The following is a 22,508-nucleotide window of genomic DNA, read 5'->3' as shown; positions in this document are numbered from 1 at the left end:
ACCTTTGGCCAAAATGGAAAACTGCGACGTCCAGGGGCGGCTGGCACGCTGCTTGTCACACTTGCAGCCACAGGACTGAGTGTGTGACTGGCAGCAGGGAAACTGCACTCTCATCTACCATAAAGGTATTGGTAACGCTGGTTAATCATGTGAGTAAGTGATTCTCCTCCTCGGCCCAATTAAACATGCTATTTAATACTGTGTGGCTTCAAAGAGATCTATTTCAGTGAGTCATTCTAAATACTACCTGGAGGGGCGCCTGGGTGGCTCAGTCGGTTAAGCGGCAAACTTTGGCTCAGGTCACGATCTCACGATCCGTGAGTTCGAGCCCCGCATCGGGCTCTGTGCTGACAGCTCAGAGCCTGGAGCCCGTTTCAGATTCTGTGTCTCCCTCTCTCTCTGCCCCTCCCCTGTTCATGCTCTGTCTCTCTCTGTCTCAAAAATAAATAAACGTTAAAAAAAAAATTAAAAAAAAAATACTACCTGGAAATTTTAACACTTTTCCTCAGCCCATATCTTGTTGATTTTATATTTCATTTAACTGGAAATAAAGCTCAAGTGTGATATGTTCCACTACAGGTAATAATAGCTCAGGAAAACCAAATGCACAGGAAGAGAGAGAAAATTCGATCCCAGACTTGGCAATAAAATCTCAGGAGGGGGCTAAGCATTAAATAAGAGAGAATCATGTCACTCAGGCTTTGCGATATTAATCCAGGATAATCTCAGTCTTCAAGATTTCCATTATTTCTAACAAATAAACACCAAAAAACTTCCGGAACTTCATTCTTCTTTTCCCTTCCCCCCATCTCTCTGCCTCTCTCACTTTAGCTCACACACACACACACACACACACACACAACCACTTCCAATACTATCATTTCTCTATCTTGTTTGCTTTTGTCATTTCAGAGGTATTTCTAGGAAGAGTAATATAGCCAATATTTACTGAATGCTTACTATATTGTCACTATGCTAAGTACATGACATTCTTCAACTCATCGATTGACTCCTCTTTCCAGCAACTCTGACACATAGATATTATCACTTTCTCCACACATAAGAAAACTGAGGCCCAGAGAAGTTAAACCACTTGCCCTGGGCCACATGTCTAATAAGTGGGAGAGCCAGGATTTGAACCTACACCTTGCAGAGCCATCAGGATTCCACCATGTATCCTATGTATCTGAAAGCTTGCCCAGGATTTCCAACCAAGAACGAATGAACTACAAAAGAAGAGGCTTTTGTCATTGGACTGTTAAGTGATACTTTTTCCAGGGTAGGAGAGGTTCTTGGATTATATACCATCTTTTCAAGTGGCTCCAAACACAGAGGCCTCAGGCTCTTGATTAGCCCCAGGTTTGGAGTCAACACACATAAGGTTGCAGTTTAAGAGAAAACAGCCCCGTAATCTGTCCAGATGCTTTCCGGGAGAGGAAACTTTATGAGAACTGAGAAAATATACAGGGAAAGTAGAGGGGACTTGCTAATAGCCTCCCTCCGGGTCTCACCCTTAATGCCTCCATCATTGGGAGTAGTTTACTACCTTATGGCTAGAAAATGTGGTTTTATAATATGAACCCAGAGAGGAAAGGGGGTGGAAAAGGACACCAGCACCTTCACACAAGACACATTTTAATATGCTTTCTTCAAAGTTTTCAATAAAGGGTTATAGAAGCTGAAGTTATTTTTAAGTGACTAAGTGCTTTACCTTTCAGGGCCTCGCTGGCTGAACATAAAAGTACCAAAAAATATGGAAACATTTCCACTTGCCAGCCTTCATTTTGACCTTCAAAATGACCCATCTATAAGATGGAAAACAAGTCCTTTCATATCTGAGATCAAAGTTGTGGGTCTTCCCTCTTTTAAGTCTACAGGGTACAAGTTGTGTACATCCTCACTCCGGGAACAGATAGCATGGATTACATGGGGAGGAGGAAGCACAGAGGAGAACCATCTGTGCTGGTACTAAGCCCATCTCCCCGCTCCCCCCGCCGCTGTCCCACTGCCCCACAAGATGTGGCCTCTTGAAGGAGGATGGAAGTGATGACGATGGGGAAGATGAAACTACAACAGTCAGGGAAACCGAGTCTCCAATCTGGACATACACCCTCCTTTCATCAATGAACCAGCCATCAGATAGCATGCTTCCATTTGAAAACATTATACATCTCAAATGTAATTAAGAAATTTAGACTGGCATGAATATGTAATGTACACATTGCTCTGCAGATGCCTTTTCTGTCCGACAGGCTGGTGCCGACTTTAATTTGGAAGAAATCCATTTTCATACAAAGGTAACCAAGAGTGACAGGAAATAGGAAGCCTACATCATTTATCTTCTGTGAACTTAGAAAAAAAAAATCAGTTAATTGCTTTTCTAGGAAGCTATTTTGTGGAATCACGGTGCTTTATCTTTCTGTTCTTATTCATGGTATAAATGGTGATTTTAAAATGCCCATTGTGAAAATGCTGATTAATCAATACATCTTCAACTATTTACTTATTTTAACAAAATTCTGACCAGCCAAAAATGGTGTCTCTGTTCTTGTGGATGAATTATCAACCACTAGGAAAAGTCCTAATATACACACAGTCTATTAATTGATATTCAAATTGAGGTATCTCTTTCCTCATCATTGATTAAACTAAGAGCGGCAGGTCCCGCGTTCTCTCCTTCCTTCCCTGGCTTTTCAGATGTGTTCTATTCTCAGCCATCAGAGCCCTCTGTGAGAGTGGTCTTAAGTCACTGCTACTTATTAAATTAATAACAAACAGAAACTAAAATGTGTATGTTTTGGAATACCAGTGAAGCTGTAACTTGCCGAACAAACTGATTTCATAGCCCATGAGGCCCATATTCCCGTGCTTTGTCTCAGTGGCACTGCATATTAGGCTTTTTTATAGGATTGTCCCATTTCTGTCTTCCTGTATCACCTAGCATATACATATGTATTTTTAAATTCTACCAAGTTTGAGGCCAATATAAAGTACTCTTTTCAATCTAAAATTATCATTTTAATAATAATTTTGTATTATTCCATGAGTGAAGGATAGATACAGCATGAAGCTAATGATGCATGAGCTTCAGGGCCTCTTAAGTGAACATTCCTCCAAGGCCCCAGGAGGGGCTCTAGCAATGAGTTAAAGCATGTTTTTGTAAAAATTTCAAGCATAAGATAATTTTTCTACTCCTTTTTTCCTAACGAAAACTCCCAAGACAGTATTTATTTTAGGTCCCACAAAACCTATATCTACTCCTAGGTTAACAGTCCCCAGTGTCTGGATCTTGAATTACATGTAAAGGGCAAAACATCAATTTTGTGTGTGTATGTGAAACAAAAAATTTTCTTCAACTGCAAATAAGATTTAGTGTGCCCTACCCAAGAATATTCTAGAACACATGCTGCAATCATTTCCTATGTCCCTCACCTAACGCTAGTCACCCTTCCAAGTGGCACTCCAGGGAAGGCTCACTTAATGAGGGATGGCATCAAGAATCAAAAATTCAGCTATAACAACAAAAATATGTTTTTCATTAAACACAAAACTGTGCTGGGGAAAACCAGCCAGGAGACAGGTGTATCAGTTAAGGAACTCCCTTGAGGTCTTTAACTTCCACATCAAATTGCACTGAATTTTTCCACACTAATTACCTATTATTGAAGACTAAAGAATTATAACAAATAATTCGCCATGGCAGCAGACAGAGTGCAGATGTTGTAAGAAAAAGAATGAAAAATTTCATGAAGTGTAAAATCAGGCAAAAGAGATTCACAAATTCTCAATTTTTTAAAATAACATTGAATAGTTTTCTACCACAAGGATTATGAAGGTGAGGAAATTTTCTAGGACTAGAAGGCGAATTTTAAATTTAGTTTGGACTGTACGTGAGAGAAATTGCAAATTAAAAGCTAAGTGCTGGAGTCTAATTTATTCAATTCATGTAAATTTCTTGCACATAGAGATCACATCTTAGATTTTTTTTTTCAATTTCTCACATCACATTACACCTAGTCATTGATTTGATTTCTTATGAGGACTGTACCTACACAATGCCATACAGCTATATTTGCATCTCCCTTGTCTTTACGTCATTTTTACCTAACACTTCCTTTCAGTCCCCAAAACCTTCACACAGGCATAAGTCTTATTCTACACCTAATGCCCTGGGAAAGTATAGTCAAATCAGGAAAGTTCCTTTCAGGTCACTGCCTCTGTAAATTTCCCTAAGATAATGCATTCCTTACCTCATTGAAAATTAATGTCAGTACTATCAAGAGAACATTTTTATATAGGTACTATCTGCATAAAAAAAATAGGCATTAATATTTCTTGTTTGCCACATTTGTTTTATTCTCTCCAGAAAATAAAGGCAAATATCCCCATAAAAGTACAAACTGATTAGCTGATAAAATTCTTCAGTTTCTGTGCTATGATTATGGATTTTATAGAGATGTCCTATAAATAATGATATACCTGCAAAAGGGTATATATAAAAGGGTCTCTCGGAGTACCGTTAAAACAAACAAACAAACAAACAAAAAAAAACTCTTTGAGTCTGAAAGATGGAAAATGTAACTTATAGATACTATTCTGCTGCTAACTGGGAAAGATTCATTTTCTTATTATAATAGACTGATTAAACACACAAGTGTTGCAAAATTCAAATTATATTTTCCATAATATGCAAAGTTTTTTGCTAAAATAAGGACTGTACATCTCTCATACCAAAAACAAAAAAAACAAATCCACCAATTAAAACTTTGTTTTACGAATGACACTTCTTACCTTTTCCTAACCACGCTTGATTGGCCTCTTTAGAGTACTCAGTATAGAATGTTAGGAAGGAAGCAAGCTGACTGGCTCGATGTCATTACATGGGGGAAATGAAACACTTCCTTTTTAAAAGCTCTAATTTCTCCTGGTATGACTTTCTATCCTAGGCATTTCCCTCTTTCTGTGATTACTGAACCATAGTACAATGTGTCATTCCCAATCTGGGGTCTTGGAAGGGCGTCCTGAAAGTGTCCATGTTATTAATGACATACCCAAAGCCTAATGAAAACTGTATAGTTATCTTCATAGGATTATACTGGCTATCAAAAACTGGCTTTTAACCAGGGCTTTATCAACTCATTGAGTTACAAAGTAAATAAATAAATTACCACCTAATAAATTTGAAGTTTCTTTGGCACATAAAAATCATTTTAACAGGGAATCAATTGGGATTACAATTATAAGGGATTCCTGGTGGTTGCAGCCACCTCTGTTCAAGGATAAGCCATGTTTAATTTGCCAGGTCATTTGATGACAACAAAAATCAAAGGGCTTGATAAATTCATTTTGTAAAGTGATATTAATGTGTGTTTCTTACAAACTTTTAAAAACATAAATGCTTGCAGAAATTATGTGTTGCTTCTATTAATTCCTAAGAATACTTTATGGGATCCATCATAAATGAATAATTAAAAGGAGTTACTAGTATACATGTCACTTAATTTCTTCTTTAGAACCTGTATAAACACCTTAGAGTAAAAAAATATATATCTTCTCCTTCAAGGTTAATATGCTGATCTCCCAACTGGTGCATGGTGCTTTCTGAAGTGATAGCTCAGCTCAGAAATGATTAACTTCAGCCTTGTCAGACTCCCAACAAGAAACATCAAATCATTCGTGTTTCATTTGGTTATTAAATCAAATTAAAATATACAGAATATTCTGCAGTGTTACTCCATCTTTAAAAATGACTGTGTCAAAAAGAAAAAAAAAAATGGACAGTTCTTAAATCCAATGCTCCAGAATTCACATTTTATGTTTGTTAATATACCACATCACAGCAAAACAAAACAAAAAAAATGCGCAGGCATACTTTTTCATGTGCTCTTGACAACTGTCATCAATTTGTAATATAGTCTGAAATGTGGTTCTTTAAAACAAAACTTCATTTTCCATCCAGATTTACTGTTCAAGTGAGTAATCATGGCTTCTTTGCTACCCCTGTGATTATGTGATTTGCCTTTTTGAATTCTAATATTCTATACATCCAATATACATATTTTATAATGCAATAAATACTTTCAAGATAAATAAATAAATAAATAATTTCAAATAAATAAATTCAAGATGCAAACCAGAAGAATCTGAACTAAAAGATTTCATTCTCTTCATATAACCTAAGATCATTTTTATAGGACAAGGAGAGTTCTTACTTGATTCAAATCAATTAACCTGGATTTTAAATATTATAATATGGACAAGACTTTGATACATTTGAATATGCACCATACTTAATATTAAGTCTTTTTTTTAAGTAGGCTTCATGTCCAACACGGGGCTCGAAGTCACAACCCTGAGATGAAGACCTGATATCAAGAGTCGGATACTCCACCAACCGAGCCACCCAGGTGCCCCTCAATATTGAGTCATTTAATAGTTACTTTAAAAATCATTATGAGGTTTACTTTGTGAAGTCTGTGCTGGAACATTCCAAAACTGACAAAAGCGTCAAACTTCTGAACTCTTTTACATAAAAATTAACCTCTTTATATATAGCCTTTACAATACTTTTATTTCTAATATATAGTATCTGTGTCAACACTGACTCATTAACAATACAAAAAAAATCCCTTGAACTATATTGAAGGAGACATTCCTTTCCTGAATGAATGTAGACACATAACTGCATGTATTGGAACTTAAAAATAATTTGGTGATAATCAATTTGAGAAAGTTGATAGGAAACCATTATTTATGTGTACATCCTCCTTTAGCGATTGCTACAAATCCTACCATATGGAGTTGTTCACACACTGAAATAAAGAAACATGGGAGTTTAATTTGTAATCGTCCAGTGGTCACTTAGAACTGCTCAGATGTATGTAGGTGGTATTGAGAAAACTTACCTCTCCTTGCTTGGGGATGCTGAACTTGGACAGCTTGGCCTTGGCTCTGGTGGACTCTGGCTTAGTGGCCGGGACTCCCCTGTATGACGTACAGTGCACACTGGTTTCTGTGGATGACTTCAGCTTTGGAGACTCATCAGGAGCCTGATCTTGGCCGTCCATCGGCCGCACATATGCAGTTGGTTTCTGCTGAACCAGGCTGGGTTTTGAAGCCAGGGATGGAGGAAAGTTCTGAACACAGTGTCCGCTGCTGCTGTGCTTGGCTGCCATAGCAGGTGGCCTTTCCTGGGTCTGAAGACCCACCTCTACATTGCACACTTGCTTGGCTCGTGGCTGCTGTCTGCCAACACCATCTCCAAGCAAGGTCCTGAGAGAGCCTTGTGCTGAGTTGGAAGAAGAAGAAGAAGAGGAAGATGAGGATGAGGGGCTCGACACAGAGTGGTTAGGTTTTTTATTATGGTTCTTTGGGTTAGCAGATCTGTTCAAATCAAGCAACCTGGGTCCGTGCTTACTTGCTCTCTGTTGGCCATCTGATGGTGGGTGCCCAGCCTTCTGCCAGCCCATGGTGCCCCTCTTACTCTGCTGCACAGGGACAGCTGCTGGTGTGGAAGATGCAGTGCTACAGACAGATGAGGGCTGGGTCTGGGCTCTTGAATCTGCAACAAAATGTTCATCGATCTTGTTCACAGGAGCCTGAGGAACCCCAGGTTTGGGAACGCCAACGAGATGACTCTGATTAGATCTATCAGTTAAAAAGTCTTTCATTTCATCGTAATTGCCTAAAGTATTCTGGATCCGGTTGGAGAGCTCATCTCCCTTGTTCGTCTGGAGAAAGAGAAACACACGTACCCTCTTGTTAGAGACAACAGAAACACAGGAAACAACGGAGAGGTGCCATTATTGATCACAGTAGGCTTGTCACATTCAGAATAAGAGTTGGGGGATGACATCAAAACTGTCCTTTGCTGGGGCGCCTGGGTGGCTCAGTCAGTTGAGCGTCCGACTTCGGCTCAGGTCATGATCTCACGGTTCGTGAGTTCGAGCCCCGCGTTGGGCTCTGTGCTGACAGCTCAGAGCCTGGAGCCTGCTTCAGATTCTGTGTCCCCCTCTCAATCTACCCCACCCCTGCTTGTGCTCTGTCTAGGTCTTTCAAAAATGAATAAACATTAAAAAAAAAAAACAAAAAACAAAAAAAAAAAACCTATCCTTTGCTGAAGAAGTCCATCCACACTCTGTATCATGCCAGAACCAGGAAGCTGTTAAGAGCCTTAGACTACATCAAAAAGGAATCTATCCTTGGTGGTGTGCTATAGCTAAGGAAATCAGAAAATTTACCACTGTAGCTGCACAAAACAGTCTCAATTAAGACTTTCCAGGATTAGGTTTTCTTTTCTTTTTTATAGTCCCTTTGGAAGCTTTTCTTGAAAATTCAAATTTGGCTCAAATTGTTCTGCTGCCAATTTCTAAATATATAATTATTCTTGTCAGAAACCCAGAGGGACAGGCAAAAGAAGTCAGAGTAAAGCTTAAAATGAACATGGGGCTAAATGTTCAAGAAGCCACCAGCCTAAACTATCTATAGTTCTGTGCAGCCTCAGATATTAGTGAAATCTTGGAAGACCTTTCATTTTGGAAGAGAAGCTGTATCTCTGACCTTTGGTATAAATGAGAAGCAATCCAGCAGCTTTTTTCTCATCACCCTATCAGGTACCCTGATTGCAGCATGACCCATGTGTGGCAAATGTTACCAAACCTCTTTATATTTCCTAATAGCTGAGAAAAAAACATAACAAGTGGCATTGACTTTGAAAATCAGTGCAGAAATGAAGTCTATACTATTGATAAAAATCACAGCAAACAGCTCTCACTATTAAGCAAAAGTTATATTTTACTGAGGGAGCAGGCAGTCAAGTCGTGTGAACTCAACACCAAGATCTGTGATCTGAGAAGACCTCATTTTGAGCGGCTGAGCTGTCTTCCTGGGCTGACCAGGCAGAGAGCCAGCTGAAGTTTGGTTGGTCGACTCTTCCAATACAGACTGAAAGTAGAGGTACAAGTGAAGGTGAAGATGAACAACAGAAAACCATCTACCTTATAGGGTTCACTGAAAAGGGAGTAACTCGAATTAAATGCGCCATCATCCTGCTGAGTTTCCTGATTTCTTCTTTCTCGTTCTTTCCTCCGTAACACATTTCTATCTGGTTCATAGACGCTGCATCAGGAGAAAGAAAAGAGAACAACCACATAGGAAAAAGTTAAAGGCTAAAGCCCAGTCAAACATTCCCCTGAGTGCAGAAGTCTGGGTCATGGACAAATGGTGATGATAAGAACATGGATCAGATTAAAGCCAGTCTAATCAAGCAGTATGAGCTTGGGTGTCTGATAATTACATTCTTCAGGAGCAAAAGAAAATCCTTAGGACAAGTTCCAACCAGTACTAGACCTCTCTGCCTGATATGTAAAACAGGAAATATCTAAGCAATTTTGACAGGAGAAGACTGAAAGTAATCTTAAGGCAGACAGTAATTACAGTGATGTGTAAATAGAAATTATGAGCATATTTCCTCTTAAGACATAGCCTCTGAGTGTTATATGGGAATGCTTCTGTTCTTGTCTTTCTTTCTTTTTCTTTTTTTTTTTTTTTTTTTTGCATGGCTGTGTTTCTGTAGTGATTCTTTCATTAACTAGCTCCCTAAAGAGCTGTTAAAACTCCATGCTGCAGTGGTTTTCACAGTTATGAGCCTTCTTCTGATCTCTGCTAATCAGTCAAGTCGTCAAACTACTACTGAATCAATTCTTCCTTCTGATATATTTGACACTATCACTCCTAACTATGAAAAATGTGCCAGGAGGAAGGGGTGCAGGCAACAAAGGGAGAGAACGGAAATTGAATTATGGTGTGTCATCAAGGATCTCAGCCTTTTTGTTAAAGAAAATTAATATCTATTCTCCCAAAATACAATTATGAAGTGACCAGACACCAGATAACTGGGAGGACTAAGGGAGTGTTCCTTCCCCCTCATAAGGAGGAAATAAAGGGGCTAATTTAACTAATAATAAGGAAGTGACCCGTTTACTGAAGGAAGGAAATACACATGTTTTTTTCAGCTTGGTACATAAAGTAAATCTGGCTCAGTGGAGACAACATAACTGACATGTCCCTCAGAATGAGCACTGTCTTCATTTCCTAGCAGAAGCATTTTAAGTGACCTTGTTCTGCTTAGAGCTCCCACTTGATCTAATGCACAGATGCCTGAACTGGGAGCCAGGACAACCACCTACTGACTGTGGTTCTCCCATAACCAGCGACATGATGATGGGAAAGCCACACAACCTCTCTGCACCCCAGTGTCTTCATTATAAAACAGGGATGTTTCATGGCGTTGTAAGGTTTAAACGTGAAGGTAATCTACAAAATGGCTTTGGAATAGCTTTAGGTGCCCAAACTCCAATGTACTGCTTTTAAGTGTTGTTAATAATGAAAGGATCTGTGGGTTCATAGAAATATATGAAAGAGTGAGATCCTGTTTTGTCTAGTTTTGTTTTAGCTGAATTGCTATCTTGAGTATAAGAGAATATTTGTGTCATGTAGCTATAGAGGACACAAATAAAATGATCATAAAATACATATTGCTTATCCTTCTAGCTCTGCCTGGGTGGATAGAATATACTTTAAATTCGCTAAGGGGCAATGCTAAATATGCTTTCAGCAAGGCTGGGAGAACACCTAAGGAATTTCATTTAAATTTAAGATTAGGAAATGTTAAAATACCCAGAACATATCACCTATTAGCATTTTAATTCATCTTTCGTACGTTACCCAAAGTTATTAGATTGGGGAGTCCAACCAGTGACCTTCACATAAACGGAGGCTGCAGCCACAGCCTTACCAAATGAGAGGCTCACAGCTCTGACATTGCGATCACTAAGAACTCTCTGGATGGCTATAGTGATAGTGACTGGCATAAGGAAGGCATAAGATGAAAATGACACTCTTATTCACAGAACCAGGCTTCAAGTTCAAAGAAGAGGCTATGATTGCCCTGCCCTGCTTGTGGACATTCGCAATATGAGACTGCAGCTTTCACAAACATTCCATGGATTTCAAATGGAGACTGCTCTGACAACACATGACTCATGCTGTGGATGGGCATGAAGTGAGCTTTAACCAAGGGGACAAATCGAGTTTTACTATGAACTTGCTAACTTTAGGACCCAAACCAGCATTTGGCAATCAGAAAAATAAGCTTGCATACCATGCACCGTACTTCTTCCCCTCTCCAGCACACACAGGTATCTGCGAAGCACCAACTATGCAGGACTCCATGCACAGAGACTTCCATAAACATGCTTGCTGCCCTCAGGCAAGGTCAAACCAACCAAACACACAAGACTGGTATGATGCATGAAGTGGCCTTATGTAACATGGAGCAGGCAGGTGGTCATTTAGGATGATTTCAGGACTTCTGAGAGGCCCCCATACCCAAAATAATACCTCCTACATCTGCTGGCTGACGACTGAAATTCCACAACTAGAGAGTCATTCCTCTGGCTTAAGATGTCTTCACCCCTGTAAAAAATGTAGACACCACAAGAAGGGGAAACACTTTAACCTGATCAGCCCTTGGTATCTGAATGTGTATGAGTTTGTCAGCATTTTTGCCAAAGGCCAATGGGAAAGGGCACAGGACATCAGGGTCCAAATATGAGGCATGACAAAAAAAAAAGGAGGGATGATGTAGAATATAGCAATGAAAACAAATTTATAAACACTGCCTACTTTGCAACATGGCTTAGATGTTTAGCATTAGGCTGAAAGCAAAAATCAATTAGGCAGATATCAGACTTACTGTATTTTCCAGGGTCAGTAAGTAAAAATCACTTAAAAATATGGAGAAGTTGGGAGGTGAGAGGCAAGCTGCTCTTCTTTAAACCTGCTTCACTCCCCAATCCATTTAAAGATAACCAAAAGCGCTCCAACATGCACACCAGTGCTGGCTAAAGTTCTCTAATGAGGTTCTACCTGCATACCCAGCCTATAGCTTCTACTACTAAGAAAGACTGAACACCCTCAGGACCACCTACACATAGTCTACTAATAAAAATGCACTGGCCATTGGAGTGTGTGGGTGACTCAGTTGGTTGAGTCTCTGTCTGACTCTTGATTTCAGCTTAGGGCATGTTCTCATAGTTCATGAGGTTGAGCCTCACATCAGGCTCTGTGCTGTTAACATGGAGCCTGCTTGGGATTCATTCTCTCTCTCTCTCTCTCTTTCTCTTTCTCCGTCTCTCTGCCCTTCCCCTCACTCTCAAAATAAACAAATAAACAGTTTTTTAAAAATGCACTGGCCATCTTTCACAGGATAGCCATGATGCTTGTGCCATGCAATATCCTCCATGCCACCAGATGAAACCAGAATGATCAAAAATGACAATCATCCCCACCTTCTCCGGAAGAGAGCAAAGGAAACCCAAAAAGAGAGCTAATACGTCTTCAATGCTTTCCCTTTGGTTTCTCTTCCCCAGCCTCCACTGAACATTTATCCCTTCCTAATGGTGACCCTCCTGGTTCCTCATCCTTAACTATAACCACAACCCTTACCTGTCATGCCAGGCCTAGGAAAATGTCACCTGCTTAATGCAAATGTCATTGTAGAGAAAGTCTGGACTTACATGCCCCATCTTTCTCTAAGTGTCTGAAATTTTATCTCTTTGGTCAACACTAAATGTTTAACTCACAAAGACAGTATCTTCTTTTTTTTTTTTTTAATTTTTTTTCAACATTTATTTATTTTTGGGACAGAGAGAGACACCGCATGAACGGGGGAGGGGCAGAGAGAGAGGGAGACACAGAATCGGAAACAGGCTCCAGGCTCTGAGCCATCAGCCCAGAGCCCGACGCGGGGCTCGAACTCACGGACCGCGAGATCGTGACCTGGCTGAAGTCGGACGCTTAACCGACTGCGCCACCCAGGCGCCCCAAAGACAGTATCTTCTTGACAGTAAGTCCACCATTCCACTAATTACCAGTGAAATCTCTGTAGGTACTTACAATTCTGGAGAGTGCTTTTCTCTTGATTTCTCACCATTAAAACTTATCCCTCTTCCCTCCTCTGCCATTCAAACGATGTAAAACCCATGTCATTTGCTTTAGAAGCAAAGGAACCTTTCCCCTGACATGCTGAAAGTCAGGTCATCTTCCCTGGGGATGGTTGACTAAAGTTGTAGAGAATTCTTATTCCTGGCTTGCCAATAAATACATTAGACTCAGTAAGAGCTTCGTATCATGAGCTATGTTTTGTTATTGTTGTTGTTACTAGCAGATGGTAAAAATCTCTATCATCTGTAAAGTTATTCCTTATTTCTGTGAAAATTGTAAGAATCACATTCCTCAAATGTATGTCACCAAATGTATTTATTTATTTTGTATGAAAGTGGAGGCAGCCAACTGCTACAGTATTATTTATTATATATTGCAAATGCATAACATTCCCAGAAAATGAAGCTTTTTAATCAACTACCTTTAAAAGACTAACTTATTTTTAGAATAAAAAAAATAGCCAGTGAAAAACATAGTAAAAACATTTCTGATCATTGCCCCTTATTTGTTTTTAATCTATAAAATGAGGTAAGTATAGGGTTCAGGGCAAAGCCAATTATGCTGATTAGGGAGGAATAGAAGTCCAAACATGAAATTATCACCATTTCCAAAATTAATGTATCCTTGATCATATGGTAACAGTATGAAACCGAATAATAGCAATACCTTTGTGTCTGATAGTTTCTCCCTTCCACTGGGCTCAAAACATTTCACACATATGTCCCCTAATTATCCTTACAATGTCCCTTGGAGAAAGACAAGGATGGTAGATATTATTGCTAGGCTACCTTTTTTAAAGATCAAGGGACTCAGGATAAGAGTTCAATCACCAAAACAATGTCATAAAGAAGACATCATGTAGAAGGGACAGCAATGTCAATCCATAGAGGAGGGGCTACCCGGGAGCCAAGAGGTGGACACACTTCCTAAACCCTAATGTCTACAAGCCCAGTATTAGAAAACACTGAATGTTTCCCTCACAAAAGCAAAACAGGACAATGAAACATAGGGAAGCTACTTTCCATTCAGAAAGAACTAAAATGAGAATTCTGGAATAAAGGCTGGGTTGTTATCATTTTTTATAGTCCCAAAAAACGAAAGACAAAAATCAGTTTCTTTCCACAGTACACATACCAAAAGGATATCCATGTAATACAGAAAAGTGGAATAAAGGACAGGTGAGTGAATTTAAAAATTATAGACTCAAAAGTAAGCCAGCAAAGGCTGCTCATCATTTTCCTCAGATCCTACCCATTCTTCAGCCTGCTCTGGTCTCTGCAGCCTTATTAGAGAGAAAGGTGCTGGAGCTGGGGGAGCTGCCCCCTCTGCTGAGCTCAAGTTTGACCCAGAAGGCGCAGCTGGCCAGGAGGGACTGACTCTCTTCCCTGTAGCACTGATCCATATGCAGCCTGTTCACATTCGAACAATCGCTGCAAACAAACTGCATTTCCCATGGACGAGGCTTTCAGCCAAGGGGATATGTAGCTAATTACACCCCTTGGCTGGAATCATCATAGTGTTTTCTTCTTTAAAAAAAAAAAAAACAAAAAAACAAAAAACATTATCCTACCTACTGGTATGTCTCCAGAGTTGCGGTCTGGGAAACAAGTACATTCAAGGGGAAGAGAGGGAACAATCTCTCACCGATCTGAAGAAAGTTATCATGTTCTCCATGGTTAAAAAATATTCTCCTCTTCATACAGCAGAAATACAATTCACTTCAGTCCAAAAGCATTTCCTGAATGCCATGGTGTTAGATGCAGGGGAGACAATTAGGGCTGTGACTGGCCTTTCCTGCTGCTGAGAAGCTAACGGTTCAGAAGACAAGGGGGAGAAGAGGGAAGGGCCCCATTCTATAAGTTTTTTTTTTTTTTTAGAGAGAGAGAAAGGGAGCATGGATGAGTGGGGGAGAGGGGCAGAGGGAGAGAGAGAGAGAGAGAGAGAGAGAGAGAGAGAGAGAATTTTATGCAGGCTCCACACTCAGTGCTGGGCAGGGGTCTATTCTAAGCAGAGAATGCTGACATCGTGTGGCTAGGATACTCCAGAAGGGAGCACAGGGAATCTGGAGTGCTTCCTGAAAGAGACTCCTTTGAGTTGGGTCTTGAGAAAAGGGCAGGTGGAGGACAGTGAAGGGAAGAAGGGCTTAAAAGTACAAGGTACATAAATTACTCTTAAGTGGCCTTTGAGAGGGTTTGGAAGAGGTGACTCTTGCCCTCCCAACACCATCCTACTTCTTTATCCAGCTGGAATTCCACATTTAAAGTTTCATTTGTTTGGTTTGCTCCACTGCTACTCTGTCATTTCTACCTTGCCCCAAATAAGTTTATCTGATCCCTTCCTGAAGCAGGTTTGGTTTGGAGTGAATAAATGAAGGGTGGATAAAGGGAAGAATACAGTTTGTATCAGGGCTGGCCTTGAACACCCTGACCACAGAGAAGACAACCTTTTCAATCGTGGGACGCTTAAAGTCCTTGGAAAACACGCTAACCTGCCCCTGGGGTGTGCACTGGCAGCCACAGGGGCAAATAGGAAGAAGAAAAGGCATTAAGTGGAGAGGAGAATGTTTCACAGAAACTCTCCTGATCTTTGGAGCAGTAGCATACACAACGGTGCATAATTAAAGAAACTTAATCAAATGCTGCAAAATAATAACTGCTTTACACTTAACGAGTCAAACTAATTATCATCTCTTGTTATTTATAAAGCAAATGATAGAAGATTAGTAATCCCTTAAATCAGAGAAAAGCAAGATTACAGAAGTATACTTGCAAATGCCTTCCTTAATCTATAGACAGAGCTGGGAGACTGAAAGGAAGGTAGTCAGAGAGTGCGCAGGTGAGAGAAGCAAGTCAGGCAGAGAAAAGGTGGGTTAGAATCAGAGCTTGGTGAAGAGGCAAGGATCCTCCAATGAGAGTTCTTCAAGGCCTTGAACTGTTGTAGCTGTGGTGCTGGTGCCAGGAGGTGGGGGGTGGGGAGGATGATGGTGGTAGTGGTGGTGATGATGGGGTTGGGGTGGTGATGAGGAGGTGGTAGGGGGTGAAAGGATGATGGTGGTAGTGGTAGTGACAATGGGGTGAGTGGTGATGATGAGGTGGTGGGGGGAATGATGGTGATGGTGATAATGGGGGTGGGGGTGGTGATGATGGGGGTGGTGGGGGCGGTGGTAGTAAGAAGGGCTGTGGAGGAAGAGGAGGAGGGTGAGGTATTGGGGGTGGTAATAATAATGATGGGGGTGTGGATCGGGGTGATAGTCGTAAGAAAGGGTGGGGGGAAATGGGAAGGGATGGGGTGTTGAGGGAGCAGTAATGGGGAGCAGGGTGGTAATGGTGGTGGTAAGAGTGGTAGAAGTGGTGTGCTGGGAAGATGGGCTGGAGGGTGGTGGGAAGGGGTGGGGTGGGGTGGCAGAGGGTAGTGGTGGTGAGAATTGTGGTGAGTTCGGCAGTTAAAGATCTGCTGAGGAGAGAGGACTGGTCAACGGTGCATACAATAAACCCTTAAATCCTGAAGAACATCACTCTGCCCTGCTCACTTATACTAGGCTTCTTTTTGAGTCAAGTAATTTCAGTTCTCACACCTGTTCCCTCCATCTTCCCCAACAGCATTACACCACTAACTTGCCATCAGCTTTGTAAGTATGACCCGCAATATTATTTCTACCATAGGTACCTTGAAAAGGTCAGTCCAACCTTACTTGTTTGTCTCTGATCACAAAGGTGATTCAGAGACTCTCTTTTTTTTTTTTTTTTTAATTTTTTTTTTTTTTTGACGTTTATTTTTGGGACAGAGAGAGACAGAGCATGAACAGGGGAGGGGCAGAGAGAGAGGGAGACACAGAATCGGAAACAGGCTCCAGGCTCTGAGCCATCAGCCCAGAGCCCGACGCGGGGCTCAAACTCACGGACCGCAAGATCGTGACCTGGCTGAAGTCGGACGCTTAACTGACTGCGCCACCCAGGCGCCCCTCAGAGACTCTCTTTGAGAGCATTTATAGATCTCTTCCTCAGGGCTGCCAATCTGTTCTACAAGAATGGGAGAAGAATTGAGGATGGTTTGTGCCATAATCACTTGTCCTATACGACAGCTTTGGTGAAACTAGGAAAGAGAAGGGAGTCACAAAAATAATGAACACCCACAGACAAATGTAGCCGACAAATATTCCAAAGAAAAATATCCTTTTGGGATAATCTATAACATCTTACCAAACCCACCAGGCCCATATTAAATTTTGCTAATAACAACAACTACCCTTTAATACTACATGCAGCCACTGCATGAAGCACTTTACATACATTATTTCACTGAGTGGTCTTCAAAACCCCAAGAGACATTATCCCCATCAACCACTGAAGAAACATGAGGCTCTAAGTTTAACTAACTTGTACAAGTCCCATAGCCAGTGAGCGACAATGTTGGGGTCTGAAGCCAGGCAGTCTGGCACCAGAGAATGAATTCTTAGACTATGCTCCACTGGCTCCCCAGGGAACCTACTTACTGACAGACTTTGACAAATGGTATCCCCATCTTTTGCTAGTAACTGCCAGGCAGAAGGGTGTTAATTTTCATATCATGACAATTTGAGTTCATTCTTCTAAGATCTGCTAAGTTTCCTTGGTTGATAAGCATCAACTTTCAGAACTCTTGTAAAACTTATAAAATATAAGTGAGATAAGCAATTCAAATGAGTTACAACTAGCAATTAACTAATACACCAGTCCCTGAACTCTGTACAGTGAATTACTTAAAAATTGTGGAACACCATAATTAGTGCATTTTGTAATGGCACTAACAAAGACAAGCCGCTTCTGCACTACGGTACTGGACGCTCATCTGTTCTCTACTGACCATGTAGTGAGTCCTAACTCCATTTCTAACTCGGTGGAAATGATAACTGTTCCAAATCTCTCTCGTAAATACCCTCCAGTGAGTTTTTAGAGAGATGACAGATAAATGACAGCTTTGCATTTCCAAGGGTTAAATGCTTTTCCTGAGGGATCTTAAGTCTTGCTGCCATGAGAACAAGTGTCAGGTTCTAATGGAATTGTTCCATTATAAATAAACCAGCAGGTTGTATGATAAGCAGCTTTCAAAGAGGCTTTCCATATAGGATAAACAGAGAAGTTAATCTGAGTTTCTTAACAGGACCTTTTTCCTTTACAATATATAAGTGCCTTGAGATGAAGCAATTACTCTGATTTACCATCTTCTCCTTGTTAGAATATAAAGATGCAGCAGAGCTTCACAAAAGCAGCAGTAACTTAATCAAATGAGACTCACCTGCAAAGTCCCTACTATGCTATTTCAAAGAGCTCACTTCTAGACAGCAGCAGCACAGAACAGCCATCAGTCATGGGTGTCCATTATTAGAAGGATGCTTACTCCCAGGGCTTTTCATGTCAGAGCCAATAAATTACTTTTCCTCCACAAAATACCGTTACTTTTCATTTTCACTGTACAGTATAAGTTTCTAAACTTCCACTCCTAGGAATTTTAATGCCATCTATAAGGAAGAGTCATATTTCATACCATGCCTATGTGTTAACCATGATGCCCTTCCATACAATCTCTGTGTGGCCACTCAGGGTCATGGATGTGATCAGAGGGCAGAAGGTGGCCAAGTCCTCTTATATAACTTCTTACTATCAGTTGGGTCAGGCTTTTGGACATAGAAAGTCCTGAGACCCTGTACATCAGCCATTAAAAAATGGCCCCTGTTCTTCCTGAATCCAACTGCTCAACTTCTTTTCTTCCCAGAACCACCAATGACATACACTATCTGGTTGAAATGGGATTTCTGAAAAGGAGCAAGAGTTAACTTGAGCCACTTCCATCTGTTGAGCTGAATTAATTTACCTGTGAGGTACAGAACTAGCCCCAGGCTAGAATGAAAACAAACAGAGCTAACTTTAAGGAAAGGAAGAATTAAAGGGATATGCATGTCCTCAAATACCTTCTGATGTCTAAGCAATCTGACAGATCAACCATTAGAGTCTTCCATGTAGGAAACACAAATGGCGACCACTATAATAGACCTATTAATTTATCTGAGAGGGAAAGAGACCTGTTTTGAAGATAAGAAGGACCTATTCTAGTACAGGGCAGTTTATGGGCTTAGCTAGAAGTCTTGGTGGGTAAAGGGAGGAGGGAAGAGGAATGTATGACAGAAATCCTCAGTATCTGAATGAGAACACAGAACCAGTGAGAGGATGGAGCCTCTATGTCACGAGGAAATCAGATCCGGGGCATGAGACCTGGGCTCAGTTCCTCGGTCAAAGAGAAACAGAAGGCAACAGGCAGATGCTCCCTCAACTTCCCATCCTCCAACCTTTCTCACCTCACCGGCCACTTCAGACCTTACACCCTTTCCTCCTCACTGCTCTCGAAGGTGAGTCCTTTCTCCTCCCCAGGCTGACTCTCCCACTTGGACTCTGAAGCCTACTGCCCCCTCCCCACCTTCCCACAGATACCATTTTCTCCTACTTAGTCACCCTCTTGGTTTCCACTGGGTTTTGTTTTGTTTTTTTTTTTTTCATCAGCTAATAAACCCATTCAAAGTCCTCCTATATTCTAAAAAAGAAAATGACAAGTTCTCCCTGACCTTCTGTCCTCTTTTTGCTGTTGCTCTCCATCAGCAACCATTTTCTGCAGAGCCATCCACACTTGTCTCTCTCTAATTCCTGGTTTTTCTAAACCCATGTGATCTGGCTCTGCTCTTCACAGCAAGGTCACAACTCCCCCACTAGGCATCCACTCCCCAACCTCCCACACAGCCACCACTGCTTTAGAGAAACTTTGTTCCCTAGGATCTGTGGAAATGTATACTCGTGATTCACCTCCTGGGCTACTCCTGAGTGTGCTGTGCATGTTTCTACTCCTATGCCACTCCTTTAGAATTTGTTGCCATTCAGGGTTGTGGGTAAGACCTTGTGTCTAGGCCTGGTCTCTTCTCATGTGACAGTCTTCCTGGTGATATCATTCATATCCTTCCCTTCAGGTGCCATCTTTATACTGGTGACATGCAAGGCTCTAAGACTTATCCATATCTCTCTTCTCAGCTCCAGAACCAATTATGCAACCATCCACCAGACTTTCTCAAGTCATGTTTCCCACAGTTACACAGAGCCCAGAAAGTCTACACATGGCTCACTGCCACTCCCTGACCCCAGCCTCTGCCTCCATTCTGTTCTTTGTGTTGGTGGATGGCACCACTACCCACATAGCTGTTTGGGTCAGAAATATGAGCATCTAGTCAATCCCCAGGTCCTGTCAATATCACTCAAATTTGTCCAAAGGTCTCCTCCAAGCTGCCTCCCCAGTCTAGGCCACCACTGGCTCTCTCTCCTAGCCCACAGAGTGCATCCCAAAGGGTCTCCTGGTTGTTCTTCCTGTCATCTGTTCCTCCACAGTAAAGTGGTGTTCCCTAAAATAGCAGTTTGATCAGTCACTGTTCTGCTCCACCCTCCCTTGGACAGAATCCAAATCTGGCATCCATGCCCTGCAGCGCTTGGTCCCTATTTCTCTCTCCAGTGTTGGCCCAAATCTCCCCTAATCTCTATACTATGGCCTCTCTTTGAGCCCAGGGATATGTTTGCCACCTGCCTACCTCCTCCTGATCCTGAAGCTCTCAATTTAGTGATGCTTCCTTCTCAGAAACATTCCCTGATGCCTTCAACAGACCCAAGTCCTGACCAGTCCTGACCTTCATGTGTCCTACATAGAACCCTACATTCTGCCCCCAATCACATTTCTTACACGAATTATCTGAATCCTCCATTACATGGTTAGCTCCACAGAGGAGGAACTGTGTCTACTTTCTGTAAAACTGTATTCCCAGAACCTAGAACCCTGCCTAGCACAGAGTAGGCACTGAAAATAATACTCAAAATACTTTAAAAATATACAATAAATGATTTAAAAAATTTTTCCTTATTCCTCATCAAAATTTAATCTGTATACATACCACAATTTGAAAAAACACAATACAAATCCATTCAGATTCTGGGTCTTAAAATGTTCCTTCTGTTTGTAGAGCATAACAATGGGAATCATATTAATAGTAATAGTGGGCAACTGTTTGGTGCTGGAAAGTGTTGGTATTTTATTATCCCTCTCAACAAACCTGCTATGTAACCCTTATTTATGAAAAACACAGAATTGTAATAAATGAACATGCAAATATAAAAATGAAACAAAATCTGTGTGCCATAAACATTCTTCTCTTCATTTTACAGATAGATGCCTGTCTTCAATGGAGAAATGAGACTTGGAAAATTTAAATGATTTGCCTAAATAGTAACTGTTAGAATCAAATTCTAAGTTCCACAGAAGTCCTGGATATTAAAAAACTGAAGTGTTTTAAAAATATATTTTTTTATTCAAAAAATTTAATTAACACTTACTATAAACAAAACACCAGCTAGACACAAAAATATATCCATGGCCCTGCCGTGAAAGTTCTATAGTCAATTAAGCTTGAGTTAGAGGAAGATGTTAAGAATTTTGAATTATTTGAACTCTATAGTTCTATAATTCATTAGGTGCTAGTGACAGTAAAGATGATTAATTCTAAATATCCATATAACACAGTGTCAGAAAACCAGGGGGTCTTCCTATGGTTGATGTATCATTCACAAGTTCCCAATTTTAATTAGACATGTAATCTATCATACAAATATTTTATTAGATCCCTAGAAGATTAGGCATATTATATATTATGGAGCTGCCTACACATGATGATAATTATCACCATTCTTTAAGAAATGTTGTAAAGGGGACACTCATACATATTCTGACAACATATTTGCTTCATGTTATCTTAAAATGTCTTTATCCCTCCTCCCCTTCTCCTTTCCTCTCTTCCCTTACTCCTTACTGTTTCTATCTCTTTTAATGTTTCCAATATACAACCGTAAACAAGAGAGTAAATCCAACGTCACAGGAAATATAGGCAACTCTGTGGTATTAAGATAAACTTATTGTGAAGAAAGCCTAGGAAGAAGGTTCTTCGTCCTCAAAATGTGCCCATAACAAGGTTGGGCAGTTTGTGGCACATAATAGAAGAAAAGACTGGAGAATAAGCATTTGACTTCGCTCCTCATCTTGGTTCTCTGGCAATTCAAAATCAATTAGCCTCCTGCTGTGTCAGGAGGATTCTATTCTGTGGGTTTCCATCTTGATTGTCCAGCTTTCTGAGTCCCTAGGGGTCTCTTTCCACTAAATATTAGGGTCCACACCTCTCAGAATTAGCTGAGAACAATACCTGACTTACAGTAGGCACTCAGCTACCATTTGTTGCTTGAAGGGATAGATGGCTGAATCACCAGTGTTCATTTTCACTCAACCCCTCTTTCACTGAATAACCAATAAGGAAAAACAATACTGTAAGTAGACTTATCTGGTCTTCTCAGGACAGTAAACATATGCTATGATACATAAAGGCCTTTCAGGTACATTCTGAAAGCAGCAGCCTCAAAGAGTTAATAAAGCTAGGTTTTTTATCAAATAAT

General features: G+C 40.7%; 1 protein-coding gene across 1 annotated transcript in view; it reads right to left on the bottom strand.

The window, feature by feature from the left end:
* Window positions 1–22,508, bottom strand: part of AFF3 (AF4/FMR2 family member 3) — a 533,714-nt gene that overhangs the window by 434,386 nt on the left and 76,820 nt on the right. The window contains 4 exon segments of the mRNA XM_045445721.1: window positions 6,906–7,288; window positions 7,418–7,730; window positions 8,997–9,117; window positions 11,389–11,475. Coding sequence (XP_045301677.1) covers window positions 6,906–7,288; window positions 7,418–7,730; window positions 8,997–9,117; window positions 11,389–11,475 — 904 coding nt within the window.

Source organism: Leopardus geoffroyi, chromosome A3 (genome assembly GCF_018350155.1).
Source record: "Leopardus geoffroyi isolate Oge1 chromosome A3, O.geoffroyi_Oge1_pat1.0, whole genome shotgun sequence".
Lineage (NCBI taxonomy): Eukaryota > Metazoa > Chordata > Mammalia > Carnivora > Felidae > Leopardus > Leopardus geoffroyi.
This window is presented reverse-complemented; position numbering and strand designations above follow the sequence as displayed.